General features: G+C 30.5%; 1 protein-coding gene across 1 annotated transcript in view; it reads right to left on the bottom strand.

Annotated features, from left to right (window-relative positions):
• Nucleotides 1–15,013, bottom strand: part of timeout (timeless circadian regulator timeout) — a 549,675-nt gene that overhangs the window by 504,832 nt on the left and 29,830 nt on the right. Inside the window, exon 3 of the mRNA XM_065502580.1 lies at nt 6,762–7,019. Within this exon, the coding sequence (XP_065358652.1) occupies nt 6,762–7,019 (258 nt within the window). The remainder of the gene's footprint in view (nt 1–6,761; nt 7,020–15,013) is intronic.

Genomic DNA, 15,013 nt, shown 5'->3' with positions numbered 1-15,013 from the left:
ATAGTTAAAAATACTTTTAAAAATGTTGAAATAGTTACTGTAAACATGCACAACTATATTTTTTCTCTGCGTGTATATGATCGGTATGACTACGTATTAATAATCTAAACATATCCTACGTCAATCCACACCATATAGGGCAAACTGTTAATGTGATGTTGCTAATAGCGCACAACTATTTTAGATCTGTTGCTATTAGTAATGGAGTTTTAAGTGGTATTAAAACGAAACAGCAACAATAAAAGGAAAAATACAAGAAAATAAAAATTCAATATTGCTTTCAATGTATACAAGTTCATATGCGTATACTTCTACTTCTACGACTGTTCCAGTCTGTCTGACTTGCCACCGTCTATTTATCCCTTTGTACGACCAGCCAAGCGTCTGATTTTCCATTGTATTGGTATTACGTTTAACAAAAGGACCTCACGTTTCGTTAGAGTTGCATGGAGGCTTCTGTTCTGTTCAAAGTGTAAGTGAGTGCAGAAACGCGCGCTCTACAGAGTTTGTAAAAAGGAATTTCTTTTGTAAATTGTATTGTAATTGAAATGTTTGTGGCCATCAAATTGGTGAAGTCGTAATACCAGCTACAGCAGCAATAACAATGGCGAAGCAAAGAAATATATTTCATGGTTTATGGTTGATGTTCGTGTGAAAATTAAGATTTCGTGATTTATGTCTAGCCTCCATCCAAAAGAAAGAACCCTGTAACAATTTAAAAACATCCACTCCATCATCTGTGCATAGTAGACTTTACACACAACATTCCACTAGTAGGACAGTTGGATATGTGAATAGTTGGATGGATAGATGGATGGAATAGATGAAAAATGGGTGAGTTTGTTGGCTGTTTGGGGTATTGCGAATTGTAAGATAGATGTATTCAGTTTATTTCTATTGTAGTTTTTGTTTAGCTTTAACTTCAGTTGCCAAACTGACATATAACGCCAACACAACACGTACAACTCAAACTGCAGTCTCAGTCTACTCTCTCTCTTCCTCATTCAGTGCATGTTTTGAGTGTGTTTTTGTATTTCATTTTATTTGATTTGATTTGCTTGTATGTATTTTAAATTAATGTATTAGATATTTTTTCGAGTACAATTTGGATTAAGGCCAAGATTAAATAACACAAGTTGTAATAAAGAATATTAGATAAATGCAGGCAGTTACATCGAACGTAAAATGCCCTTGGAAATGATAAGGGCTCTTTGGTGTATTGTTATGTATGATGAGTCAGTCAGTCAGACATACAGACAGACTATGATTGATTTTATTGGGGTCAAATGCTTGCTACTTGCTTTATGTTGAAATATTTTGCAAATATTTTTTTACATTTTAGTTGGCTATTACAGTTTTTAAACTTGCATATTTTCTGTTATATATTGCATTTTATTTTGTTTATTATTTTTTTATTTTAAAATAATATCAATTTATTATCACTCACTAAACGTTTTTTGCCGAATATGTCCAAAATTCTGAACGATAGTCGGCACTAGGGTGAACCTTAATAAACAAAAGTAGGATTTTTGCCAGTTTCATCCCCCAGTTTGGTGAACATTGGTAAAAAAGATCATACTAAAAAAAGCCCTCTGAAGGTTTGAAATGCACTTACAAGGAGAGAAAAATGCTATTTTTTCAGTTTTTGTTAAAATTTTGCCATTAAAAAATTACTATTGCAATTTAATTTAAAAGAATAGAAATGTGAACGTAATTTTCGTTCTAATGAGACATAAAAAACAGAAATTGGTCAAAAAATTTTAAAATTATTAAAAATTCCCCAGACCATTAACGTGTCTCAGGACACTAGAACTAGAACATTAAATATTAAAATAAATGCACATTTTTACTTCAAATATATACATATTTACTTGTATATGAGTTTTTGGCTTCGTAGTATACCGTTAACCTATTATCAGGTATGACCAAAAAAAATTTTTTTTTATGGCAGATTCAAAACTCCATTTTCAAAAATTTGGTTAAACAAATTTCCGAATTTTTTGATCATCTAGTTTGGGATTTATTGAGAATATAATAGGGAATAAAAATATGAAAAAATTATGAAAATATCTGCTAAATAGTTTTTCCGTACCTGAGATTTAAATTTAGCAATTTTCGAGAAAAACAAATTTTGGCCATATTTTGCCGAATAAGCTCAATTTCCTTACTGTTATGAATTTTAAGTAGAACCTATTCAGAATATTATAATCCAGATAATTCTAAATATACTCTGAAAGTTTTACTAAAATTTGAAAACGTTAAACTTTAAATCGTGAAGGTCAAAGGTAAAATTTTTCAATATTTGGAATTTGTAATGGAAAGATACCGAAATGTTTTATATTTTTGGGCCGATTTTGATGACACTCAAGAAAAATATAACATGAAGTCTAGTATTTACAAAAACTGCAGAAAAATTAAAATTAACCCTTAATAGCACTTGGTTTTAAAATTACTCTTAACTTTTAAAATCAAATGGTGCTAACTTTAATGTTTTTCAGAATTAAATAAACTGAATCATTCGAGTTATTTTTTAAATCTAATAAATCAAAAGTGCACTAAAGGGTTAAAATCAATTTTATTATTCAAAAAATACTCAATAAAATATTAAATACGTTATTAAAGCAAAAATCAGGTTTAAATAAAATATTTTGTCCTTTGAAAAATGTGTGGTCAAAATTGAACAAAAATGTGAACATTTTTCAAAGTGGCTTAGTAATACTATTTTCTAATACACAATACAATATCTTAAAGTTAGTATCCTATAAAAAACAAATTTTTGATCAGCATTATTGAAATTGACAATTTTGTTTATGGTTTTAGAAGTTTGGGGCCATTTTAACCCCAAGTGCTATTAAGGGTTAATTTTAATTTTTCTACAGTTTTTATAAATACTAGGCTTTGCGTATATTTTTCTTAAGTTTCATCAAAATCGGCCCACAAATATATAACATTTCGCTATCTTTTCATTAGAAATTTAAAATATTGAAAAAATTGACCATTGACCTTCACGATTTAAGGGTTAACGTTTTCCGATTTTAAGAAAACTTTCAGACTATATTTAAAATTACTTGGAATATAATATTCTTAATAGCTTTTGCTTAAAAATCATAACAGTAAATAAATTCGGCTTATTCGTCAAAATATGGCCAAAAAAATAGTTTTTCTCGAAAATCTCAAAATTTAAATCGCAGGTACGGAAAAACTATAGGAGGTATTGTCATACTTTTTTCATATTTTTATTCCCTATTATGTTCTCAATAAATCCCAATGTGATGATCAAAAAATTTTGAAATTTGTTTAACAAAATTTTTAAAAATTTTAAATTGGAGTTTTGCCTTTAAAAAAATTAAATTTTTTTGGTCATACCTGCGAATAGGTTAACGGTATCCTACGAAGACGAAAACTCATATACAAGTAAATATGGATATATTTTAAGTAAAAAAAAACTTTTATTATAATATTTATCAAAATATGTTAATTTTGTTTCTACATTTCTTGTTCTAGTGGCCTGAGACACGTTAATTGCCTGGCGATTTTTTAATAACTTTAACATTTTTTAACCAATTTTTGTCTTTTATATATTATTAGAACGACAATTACGTATACATTTCGATTCTTTTAAATTAAATTGTAAAAGTATTTATTTAATGCCAACATTTTTACAAAAACTGAAAAAATTGCATTTTTTACCCCTTGTAAATGCACCTCAAAACTTCAGCGTCGTTGCGGCACCAGTTAGCGTTATCATATCATCCTAATATTTTACACAACGTGTTTCTACAATACATAGAACCATTCTAGAGGGGGGACGGTCAAAATTCGCAGTTTTATTTTTTTGGAGCACTGTAATGCCCAGTTATGCACCGATATCTAGCAAATGATTTTAGCATAAATACATATAACTGATCTGTGTTAAATGTTAGTTTCATGTCGATAAGATATTTGTGTAGGTTAATGTATTTTTCGAAAGTGGTCCTTATATGGAAGTCCCATGATTGAGACTATGTTCACAAAATTAGGTTCCTAGATTTTTATGTTTTGAAGAGATTTATGTAAATTTCAGTGATTTTCGGAAGTGGTTCTTATATGGGGGCTATGGTCTAATATGGGACAATCCACCGAAAATATGATCTCGTGATTTCTTTCTACATGAAATTAATTGAAATTAAGACCCGTGTCTCCCAGTTTTTCCCAAAGTCATGCACTTTTTTATATGTCCCCAAAGATTTGTGGCCTCGGTGTCATGTTTGCAAAAAAGTGATCATTTTCTCAGGCTCAAAGTTCTAGTCCTTGTCATAAAGAACAAAAATTGTGAACATATAAAATCAAAAAAAACGTCATCTTCAAAATCAAAATTGCAAAAACTTTAAAAAATTCGATTTTTTCTTACCTTTTTTCCCCTGTTCAGGTCCATAGGTAACAAACCGTTTAAAATTCAAGGAAACAATCAACTACAAAAATGTACCTAAGATCTCAATAAACAACTTTCTAGAACATATGAACTTCCTAGGAATGATTCTTCAAACCGTTTAGGTAGGTCAATATAAGTTAGTAAGAAAAAACTAAAGGAATTAGGTGTCTTGGGCCATAGACTATTAAATTATTATAAACTAAAGCATGCTTTTAGGCAGCTTTAACCTTCGCTTTAGCAATACCCACCCGGGTGACTATTACGGATTTAGTAGTTTAATAATTTTTTTAATTTTGTTTCGATTTAAATGAAATTAAGACTAAGTGAACAAATTTTAGAGTTCCGTAGAATTTATTAAAATCATTTAAAATTTTATACATGTGTAAAAGTGCAATACCACCCGGGTGGTTATTGGTAAACCATGTACATAAAAAAACCTTTGGTAAAGCAAAGGTTAAAAAAATTTATTTCGAATTTTTTAAAGTTTTTTGTGATGTTGATTTTAAAGATGAAGTTTTTTTGATTTTATATGTTCACAACTTTTGTACTTTATGACAAGAGTAAAACAAAATTCTGAACTGTTTGCAAGATATGAGCCTGAGGAAATGGTAACTTTTTTTGCAAAAATTACACCGAGGACACAAAACTTTGGGGCCCATAAAAATAAGTGCTTGACTTTGGGCAAAACTGGGAGACAGGGACTTTTATCACGTACTGGTGTCCGTATATGGTTATATTTCCATGACTTAAAAAATTACACACAGTGATATTGAATATTTCAACAAGACTATGCTGCCATTCACGCTTTAAAATAATCCAAATCGTGGTTCACTGAACATAGTGTTTCTCGGTTGGTGTAGCCGGCTTACAGAATGGATTTAAGTGCGATGGAGATAGAGTTTAAACTGAAAATTCCATAAAATTGGGAGGATATTTATCTGAATTTTCTCAAAAAATTTGTGGATTAAATGATTACGAGTATTTTTTCGATAATATGAAATAATGAATCATCAACTTATTATTAAAAACAAGTAAGAAAGTATGGTCGGTCAAGCCCGACCATCTAATACCCTACACTAAGTAAATGAGTAAAAATATTTTTCTTTTAAAATTTCAATAATTTATATTTTTGAGTGATTTTCGGAAGAGGGCCTTATATGGGAGCTATGACCAATTATGGACCGATCATCATGAAATTAGGTCGCATGATTTATGTCTATGTATACCAACATTTTTAAGTGATTTAAGCACGTTAAAGTGATTTTCGGAAGCGGGTCTATATGGGAGCTATGACTAATTATGGACCGATCGTAACAAAATTTGGTGGCATGAATTTTGTATATATAAAACTTATTTGGAGCGAAATTTGTGTAGATACATATATAAATTAAACTTTTATGACCGATAAAGTCCAATTTCTAGAGGACATTTGTATGGGGGCTAGGTGAAATAATGGACCGATTTCCGCCAGTTTCAATAGGCTTCGTCCTTGGGCCGAAAAAATTATATGTACCAAATTTTATCGAAATATCTTCAAAATTGCGACCTGTACTCTGCGCACAAGGTTTACATGGACAGCCAGCCAGCCAGCCAGCCAGCTAGGCAGCCAGCCAGCCAGCCAGCCAGACGGACGGACATCGTTTAATCGACTCAGAAAGTGATTCTAAGTCGATCGGTATACTTTAAGGTGGGTGTCAGACCAATATTTTTGGGCGTTACACACATCTGCACAAACGCATAATACCCTCCCCACTATGGTGGTGTAGGGTATAATAACAAACTTCTTTAAAATTTAAAGGAGTTTGTCATTTTAAACGAGTAACATTAGGATTATTAATTGAAGTTTCAGTTAATAATTTTAAATGTGTTCAACAAAGATTTATTGAAGAAATTTATAGCTCCTTAAATATTTTTTAAACCCTATTTTTGGTAAGTTGTACATTTATAGGAATACGCATCAGTGCAACTGGAGATAACTGCTGGTACTCATGGAATTGTTTGATGATTAAATAAGAAATATCTAAAGATGTTGATTATCGCATTTAAATAAAAAATCATAACTTTGCTTATTCTTATGTTGCAAAGACATAACTTATAAGGAAAATTCGAAGGTGGTCAATGTGACTCAAACAGATAACATGGAAAAAATTTTGCTCATTGAACATTAATGGGCAACATTATTGGAATTATTTCATTTCCAAATATTTCACATTTTAGCAATTGAAACTCCGACATATTTAATATCCATTCATGACATAATTTTAGCAATACCACGTTATGCACGTAAAATGTATGACAATATTCAAAATGTTCTTCTCCTTAATTTTAAACATTACAAAAAAAAACTCACCTGTTCCCGAAACAGTAGACACACAATTTCCAAACAGTGCAAATGGAATTGATTCTCATCCGACGATGAAATTATGAACAATACCAAATCTAAAATGCCTGACTGATGCAAAGCCCAAATAACCTGATCATGTACGCTGGCATCATTATCGGCACGACATTCAGTCTCAGGATTTGCTGGCACTTGAAGCACGTTTCGTATCAAAACCAAAATACGTTCAATTAAAAGACTCTGCTCTTCACTGCGTAGTGCCCAATCCTGGAAAGAAATAACAAAAAGTGTAAATTACAAAAAAATTTAAACACAAATTGGTAAAAAACAATAGAATAAAAACAGAACATATAAAATGCTAGCTAGCTGACTGCTGCTACTGTTTTTTTTTTGCCTTTTAATAAATAAAAAAATAAGCCAAAAATAAAAACTTAAAACAGTTGAAAATTAAATTACATTTTAGATGTTGGAGAACATTAACTAAATCCATACTAGGAATTTTGTTTAATGGTTTTGTAGAAAAAAAATAAAATGTAGAAATAAGTAAGTAATACAACAATATAACAAACTAATGCAAATCCCTAGAATTACAACAAAATAAATGAATGAATAAATGACTAGAATAAATAAGAGCAAATTTCAGTTGGGACAGTGGTATATTTTATTAATATTGTTAGAAGATATTTTTATATCTTCCTATATGAACCCACATAACATTCACTCAGGGCCTTTTTATCGTATCGCAAGATAGAGAGCTGTCATGAACTGTATTATATCTCGGAACGTACTGGGGGATAAAACTCCAGAAGCTATTATCGCTTGAAAGGATACTTAAGTGATTGCTTACTGGACTTTGAGGTCATAGATAACATAAGTACACGTTGGGTATTGCAGAGATGTTGATTATGTAGTTTGCAGGATGAGACTTAATAGCATTAACTTTGTGACTCCCGTAATGGTCATGTAGAACGACTTTTGTTCAAATTCCAATGCAGGTTTAAAAGCAAAAGGTTCTTGGTATGGCAAGCAATATACAGTTGCGGCCATAGAAGCCAAACATTTGTTACAAAGGGCTCTATAAATACCGAAATTAACATCAAGGAATGTTTACAAAAGAGGATGCTTCCATTCATAAGACTTCTTAATGTGTCCACTTATTTTTGGCCTGATTTGGCATCCTATCACTATGGTAAGAAAGGTCTTGAGTGGTACAAGAACAATAATGTGGTATTTGTACCAAGAGAGGCAAATCATCCAAACAGCCAGGAGCTAAGGTCAGTGGAGAGATATTGGGCTCTTGTTAAAAGAGTAATGAAGAGCACAAAATAGGTATCCAAAATTGTGGTAGATTTTAAACGAAGATGGACCTGTACGAACAATGTAATAGAAAGCTCTATTCAAACCTTAATCGAGGTGTTTCCGAAAAAGGTTCATAAATTCATCAGTATTGATTAGAACTACAAAAATAATATTTTTTATAAGTTGTAATAACAATTTCAATCAAATGAATGAAAAAGGTTTTTAGATCAAAATTCAGATATTACAACTATTTAACTTATAATTTTTCAACAAAATTTATTTAATTTTTATAACTTCCTTCATCCTTCTTCTTAGCCACTGTACATTACAATGAATTCAAAATAAAAATTTTAAACAAATACACATGAAATTTAATTCTGAAGCTAAAAGACAATCTACCAACAAAAAAAAACCTCCTAAAAATTGAAATTTATCTTTTCAAATGTAAATCCAAACATGAATTGAATACTCCAAGGAAGTCGGTTGCGACAGAGTAAAAAACAGCAGCAGCTTTCAATACAATTTAGAATGACGACAACACAGCACAACAACTAACAACAAATAGAAGGTGGTAGTGATGATGGCAGAGCTGGGACTATAAACAGCAAAAAGATGAAAAAAATCCCAATTAATGTTTTTCAAACAAAAGTAACTGTGTATAATTGCTATAAATCTAATACACGTAGCCAACACAACAACGAAACGAAAAGCATTGAATTGAACACACAACAAAATAAAAGAAAATCAATTTTGATTTTTCGACATAGACATGGTAACAATGACAATAAAACCAGTAGCAGCAATGGCAAACGAAATATGCAAATCAAACTCAGACAGTGACACAGATTAAATTTAAAAATTGTTTAAATGTTTGTCTTTTAGGACTCTTTTAGGTTATTGCTAAAAAAGATCAACATTTTTGCTTTTATTCTTCAAAAATAGGGAATATGTATGTAGATGTATCACTTTTTTTTGGTAGCCTTAGTTCACCACTTTGCAGTCTGTCATTTATCACAGTGATAAAGAAAGCTTGTGGAAAAACAAAAACAAAACATCCAGTATTATTTAAAAATATAACGTCAAAGGTTTATTTTTGATTTTTTCCTTCTGCTTTTAGGTCTTTGCTAAATACTAGGGTATCCAAATTTATAGATTTTTTCTTTATTCGAATACGAGATTGTAACATGTTTAAAATTAATCGAATTGAATAATCCAATTTTTTTAAATAAAGTAAACACACCGATTGATTGCTCACCGAAGCTTATGATGAGTGTTTAATCGGTTTCAACGTGCGAGAGATGGTTTGTGTGATTTAGCAGTGATGATTTCGACACGGAAGACAAAGATCGCCCAGGCCAACCAAACAAGTTTGAAAACCAAGACTCAACCAGAACTTGCAAGATCATTAGGAGCTACTCAATCAGCAATTTTGGTTGCAATCAGCTGGATTCATCCAAAAGCAGACAAATTGGGTACAATACGAATTGAAGCTGAGTAAGCTTGAACGACGATTTTGCATGTCCGAAATGATGCTTGAACGCTATAAAAGAAAATCTGATTTGCACGGAATCATTAATGGCGATGAAATATGGATCCAGTACAATAACCCGAAGCGTAAGTGAAACCCGGCCAAACAGCCGAATCGACACCAATGCCAAATATACATGGCGTTAAGGTAATTATCTGTATCTAGTCCTATATATTATGGGCTGCTAAAATCTGACCAGAACATAACAGGGAACCTGTTCCGAACGCAACTGATTTGTTTGAAGCGAGCATTGACCGAAAAACACCCAGAATCTGCGGCTAGACATGAAACCATAAGCTCGGCCACATGTTGAAATACCTGTTAAAAACTATTTAGAAGAAGTGGTTGGGTTGTTTTGACTCACACGCCTTATAGTTCAGACCCTTCCCCGTTCGACTACTATTTGCTTCGATCGATGCAGAACGATCTCTCTGAGATACATTTCTCTTCAGAACAGAGTATCCGAAATTGGCTTTATTCGTTCTTTTGACTCAAAAGACGAACAGTTCTTTTGGCTTGGAATCCGTGTGTTGCCAGAAAGATGGGAAAAGGTCATAGCTAACATTGACCAGTACTTTGAATAAATTTATATTGCACAAATGTTTCAAAATAAAATCTAAAATTTTTAAAAAATCCCGCATTTTTAAGTCATTAATACATATCTTGTAGAAGGAGCTATTGGTGTGGTCCTATACATTGTTTTATAGGGGTTAACAAATATTTTTTTTTCTAAATTTCTAATGGTGTTTTAAAATACTTTCCGAGAAAGCAATTCAATTTATTTTCTCATATTTAAATAAATAAAAATTAAAAATATTTTACTTTTAAAAAGTTCTACTTTTTCATAGAACATTTTTATATTTAGTCTGCTCTAACATTTTTAATAAAAGCTATAAGGTTTAATTTTTCGCCTGCGGCGCTTGATTACAAAACATTACAGTAATTCAAAATATATTTACAAATTAATATTTTAAAAAATCTCATTAAACCAAAATATATTTCGTATTCAAATAGAATGGTTTTTATTTCATCCAAAAGTCTTAAAAGAGATTTCAACACAAAATGAGAAAGATACAAGCACATTTATTGGATTCAAACGGTCTGCTATTAAGTTATATTGTCATAATGTCCTAATATATTATGATAGTTTAAACAAATTGTTGTTGTACTTCAAACAAAAAGTGTTTATTATGATAAAACAATAAAAATAGTTCAAAAAGTCTTATTAGTTAAAAACTTTTTTTGTTTGAAAAACAACAAAAATGTGTTTAAACTATCGGACATTATGAAAATATGACCTTATAGCAGACGGTTTGAAACCCCCAATTGCTTTAGATCACCTTCACTGTGTTTGGGGACTTATTTCTTTTTAAAAATTGGGGTTCTATTTCATATGAAATAAGACCCCAAATTTTGGGGGGTTATTTAATTTTATTTTTGGGGTTTTATTTCGTGGGGGGTTATTTCATGCCGCCGTTTTATAGAATCCCTTTAAGATTTGTCGGCTTGCTGCAACAATATGATTTTTTTCGATCAGAATAAAAATGATCATTATAATTTCATGTTATAGATTCACTAAACAGAATATTTAGATCTCTAAAATTTACAAAAAAATATAAATTTTATTGGATTATTCTTCATAAAATTATTCGAATTACTGTGTGTATTTGAAAATGGTAATTTTTAAATTCTTCGATTTGTAATAAATTATTCGATAATTCGAACGAACATTATTTGAATGGATACCCTACTAAATATGTTTTGGAAAAAAATTGCTTCCTGTTGTATAGCTCCCCAAAGTGTTATGACTGTCACAACAATCGGACTGAAATGTAAATTATGAGCTGCAAGTCAACTGTATGATGATAATGTTACAAAAAAAATACACAATATTTTACATTAAAAGTAAAAGATATTTCACCAACATACCGAGTATTTCTGTGGGAAATCGATAAGTGTAACAGATTTATGATGAGGGCAAAAAATTCATAAAATTAAATACAATTTAAAGTTTTTGAATAGAGCTAAATATAAACATCCTGTTGGAAAAATACTTATAGATATCATATATGTAGATGACGTACTTGACTAAATGTTACCAATATCTAATATTGTTAATATGACTGAGGTAGTATTTTCTAGACTCCTTTGTATTATTATTGGGTGGAATATACCAAATTTGTAAGAACAACCAAAAATGCCTTTAATCTAATATCATTGTATATAATTAGCTGTAAATATTTACTGCAGCTTTGCAAAAAAAAATACATAACAAATTTTCGTTTTTTTTTCTATGTTTTATTAAGTAAGTATTTACTTTAACTAACTTTTTAAATAAATTCTTACTTGTTAATAAAGTTAAATACGGTTTATAAAAAAAAAAAAGAAACAAAAGTTTTCTGGGCTTTTAATGACTATAAAAACTCCTAAATACCAGCTTAAAATACATACAACATTTAAAAAATTGTTAAAACTTTTTTAAAGTTAAACGAAATATTTTTTTTCTTTCCTGAGAGGGAGAGAGAAAATTGTATAAACACACACACAAGTAAATAAACAAAACGAATACAAATTTTTTAATGCCAACCCAGCGGAAAAAATTTCTAGGACTTCAATTGACAGGCCTTTTAAAAGACCTGTTTACACATTATATAATATCCGATACTCTTTCTGCTCCGCCTTCTCTCAGATGATGTTCTAGAAGGACTCTGCTTCTCCAACTAACAAACTTCACACACATTGCACTAGTGCATTGCAAAATAAGGTCTAACAAACATTTATTTAAAATTCAAACATGATTGGGTTTTCAATAGTTCCTATTATAAGCTACAATAAGATACACGAGATTCTTTAAAGTCCATTCTTTATATTTAATTCTGAATTAAGAACATTTTCCTAATAACTCTCTTTAAAGGCTTGCTTCAGCAGATCTTGAATTAGGCATTAATTTACAGGTCTTTTAACCAGTTATTATTCAACATAAAAATAAAAGTCCTCATGGAACTCTTAAAAAAATCCGTCATATAAAAAACCTCATTTGAGGAGTTTAATTTTTTCCGTCATAAAAAAAACTCATTTGAAGAGTTTTATTTTTTTTTGTTTTAAAAAAAAACTAATTTCAGGAGTTTTAATTTTCCCATCAGAAAATAAAACTCTTTTCGTCTATTTTCTACTTTTTTCAGTATTTTTTTTATTGAGTCTATCTGATATAATGTTTGTAGTAATTTATTTGTTTAAGAAAAAAGAAACAACAATTTGATAATAGGAATCAAACAATAACAAATTAAAATTCCACTTGATTTTATTTTAATGACAATTTATTCAATTGCAATGCAAGGTGCTTTACAAATTGTAATGATCTGACCAGCGACAAGCTTTGGGTGTCAATTTATATAAAATGAGTTTTATTTTCTGACGGAAAAAATAAAACTCCTCAAATGAGCTTTTTTCTGATGGGGAAAATAAAACTCCTCAAATGAGTTTTTTTATGACGAAAAATAAAACTCCTCAAATGAGTTTTTTTCTGACGATAAAAATAAAACTCCTCAAATGAGTTTTTTTATGACTCTTTTTTCAAGAGTTTCATGCGAACTTTTATTTTTACGTTGAATAATAACTGTTTTAGATGGATTATAATTTTTAAAGTCACAAAATAGCTGTTATAATATATCTTTTTTGATATATCTTATAACCGTTACGGTTCCTGCTTTGAATAGAAATTCCTATTAGACATTCTATGAGACATTAAGCGATATATCTCCTTAAAGGCCTTTACGGATGACTAACCGAAGACAGTATGCAAGGCCTTGACTATCAAAGACACGCCATGTATAATTTAAAGGATTTTGCAATGCGGCCTTTAGGAAGGCATCTTTACTGCAGCTTTTTCCCGCTGGAAAATTGACCTAAGGCAACAAAAATATTAAACAGTACTTGTTGTGTGACTGTGTGTGCGTCTGAGAGTAAACTAAGATGTAAAATATAAAGAAAAGAGGCCTGTTAGGAGGCCTTATTTTGCAAACACAAAATATATTATTTTGAACTCATATCCAAGTTTTTTTACACAGTTTAATTGTTTGAATTCTGTATTTGAATAAGACTTATCCAACATATGGATAGACGGACATTACTATACTTATAAGCATCCTTATCTATAAGTACTCTAGAATTTGCATATATTTCTTATGGAGTCGTAAAAACATTGTGGAAATTACATAGGGAATGACAGACTTATCTTATCATTGAAGGATATAAATGCAACAAATCGAGTAAGTATTAAGTTTTGGTGAAAACGAAGACTATTAAAAGACGTCCATTTCTTGAAATTATTCGTTTGTCAAATATTACTCTCAGTAAATTGATTGCATCGCCCGATGACCTAAGACATATGTCACCATCCTGCAATACTAAAATGTCTTCCGATTGAAGCACGGACAAAATAGTTTGAATGTCGCTGTACCAAAACTGGGCCAAATTTTCCCAAATAATAAGGTCGCTTATTAAAATTTTTGAAATTTAAAGTTAAGGCCTTTCATTTTAATCCCCCCTCTATGCTGAGTTATTGTGTGCGATGGCGTATGTCTGTGTTTGTATTGGAGTGTGTCTGTATTTAAGAAAACGATGGAATAAATAAATAAATAAAATAGAAATATTTATAGAGAAAAAGAATGCAATTTTAAATTATGAACAAAGTTGAGAATGCAAAAAAAAAAGCACAGAAGAAATACAACAAGTCTGGGAGATGTTAATTTAAAGAACAAACCATAAGTCATAAATGATTAGCAGGGTAAAGTCGCTCAAGAGGATGCACTACATGCCAGATCAACCAGAGCGAAGTTGCTCCGTTATTACATATTTACTGATGAGTTCCACAATTTTCTAAAAATAATTAATTGGTCAATACACAATTAATTGGTCAATCATGTCATATTGACATAATGTCCTAATATTTCACGACTCGGTGGCTCGGCTTAACCGACTTTTAGGCGTTCGGCGCAGGTCGCTGCTGGTTGGTTACGGTAACACAATAAACATACCAGACAAAGTAGTATTATTTTAGGAAATTTTTTGCTTGAAAGGCAATAACAGAATTTTTAACCCTTTGTCTACCGACGGTACTTATAAGTACCATAACAATAATAAGTTTACAAAATGAAAACAAAACATATTTTGACACTTTTTGCCCAAAAGTACTTTGAAGTACACTATCATCTTTGATATACTCGCTTACCCAGAATAACGTTAAATTATTTCATGTTCTCATTGTGGTGTTTATTTATGTTGTAATGGTAAAAAATACTGTTTCGTAAAATACCATAATTAGACTAATTAATTAATAAAATTTTAACAAAAATCTATGAGTTTTTTTATCTTTTGGCTCATGCAGACCCAACGGTACCAGGTCCCTTTCTGATCCTTGCAGGTCCTCCAAAAA

Source organism: Calliphora vicina, chromosome 1, assembly GCF_958450345.1.
Source record: "Calliphora vicina chromosome 1, idCalVici1.1, whole genome shotgun sequence".
NCBI lineage: Eukaryota > Metazoa > Arthropoda > Insecta > Diptera > Calliphoridae > Calliphora > Calliphora vicina.
The sequence above is the reverse complement of the archived record's forward strand: the minus strand, read 5'-3'. Positions and strand labels throughout refer to the sequence as shown.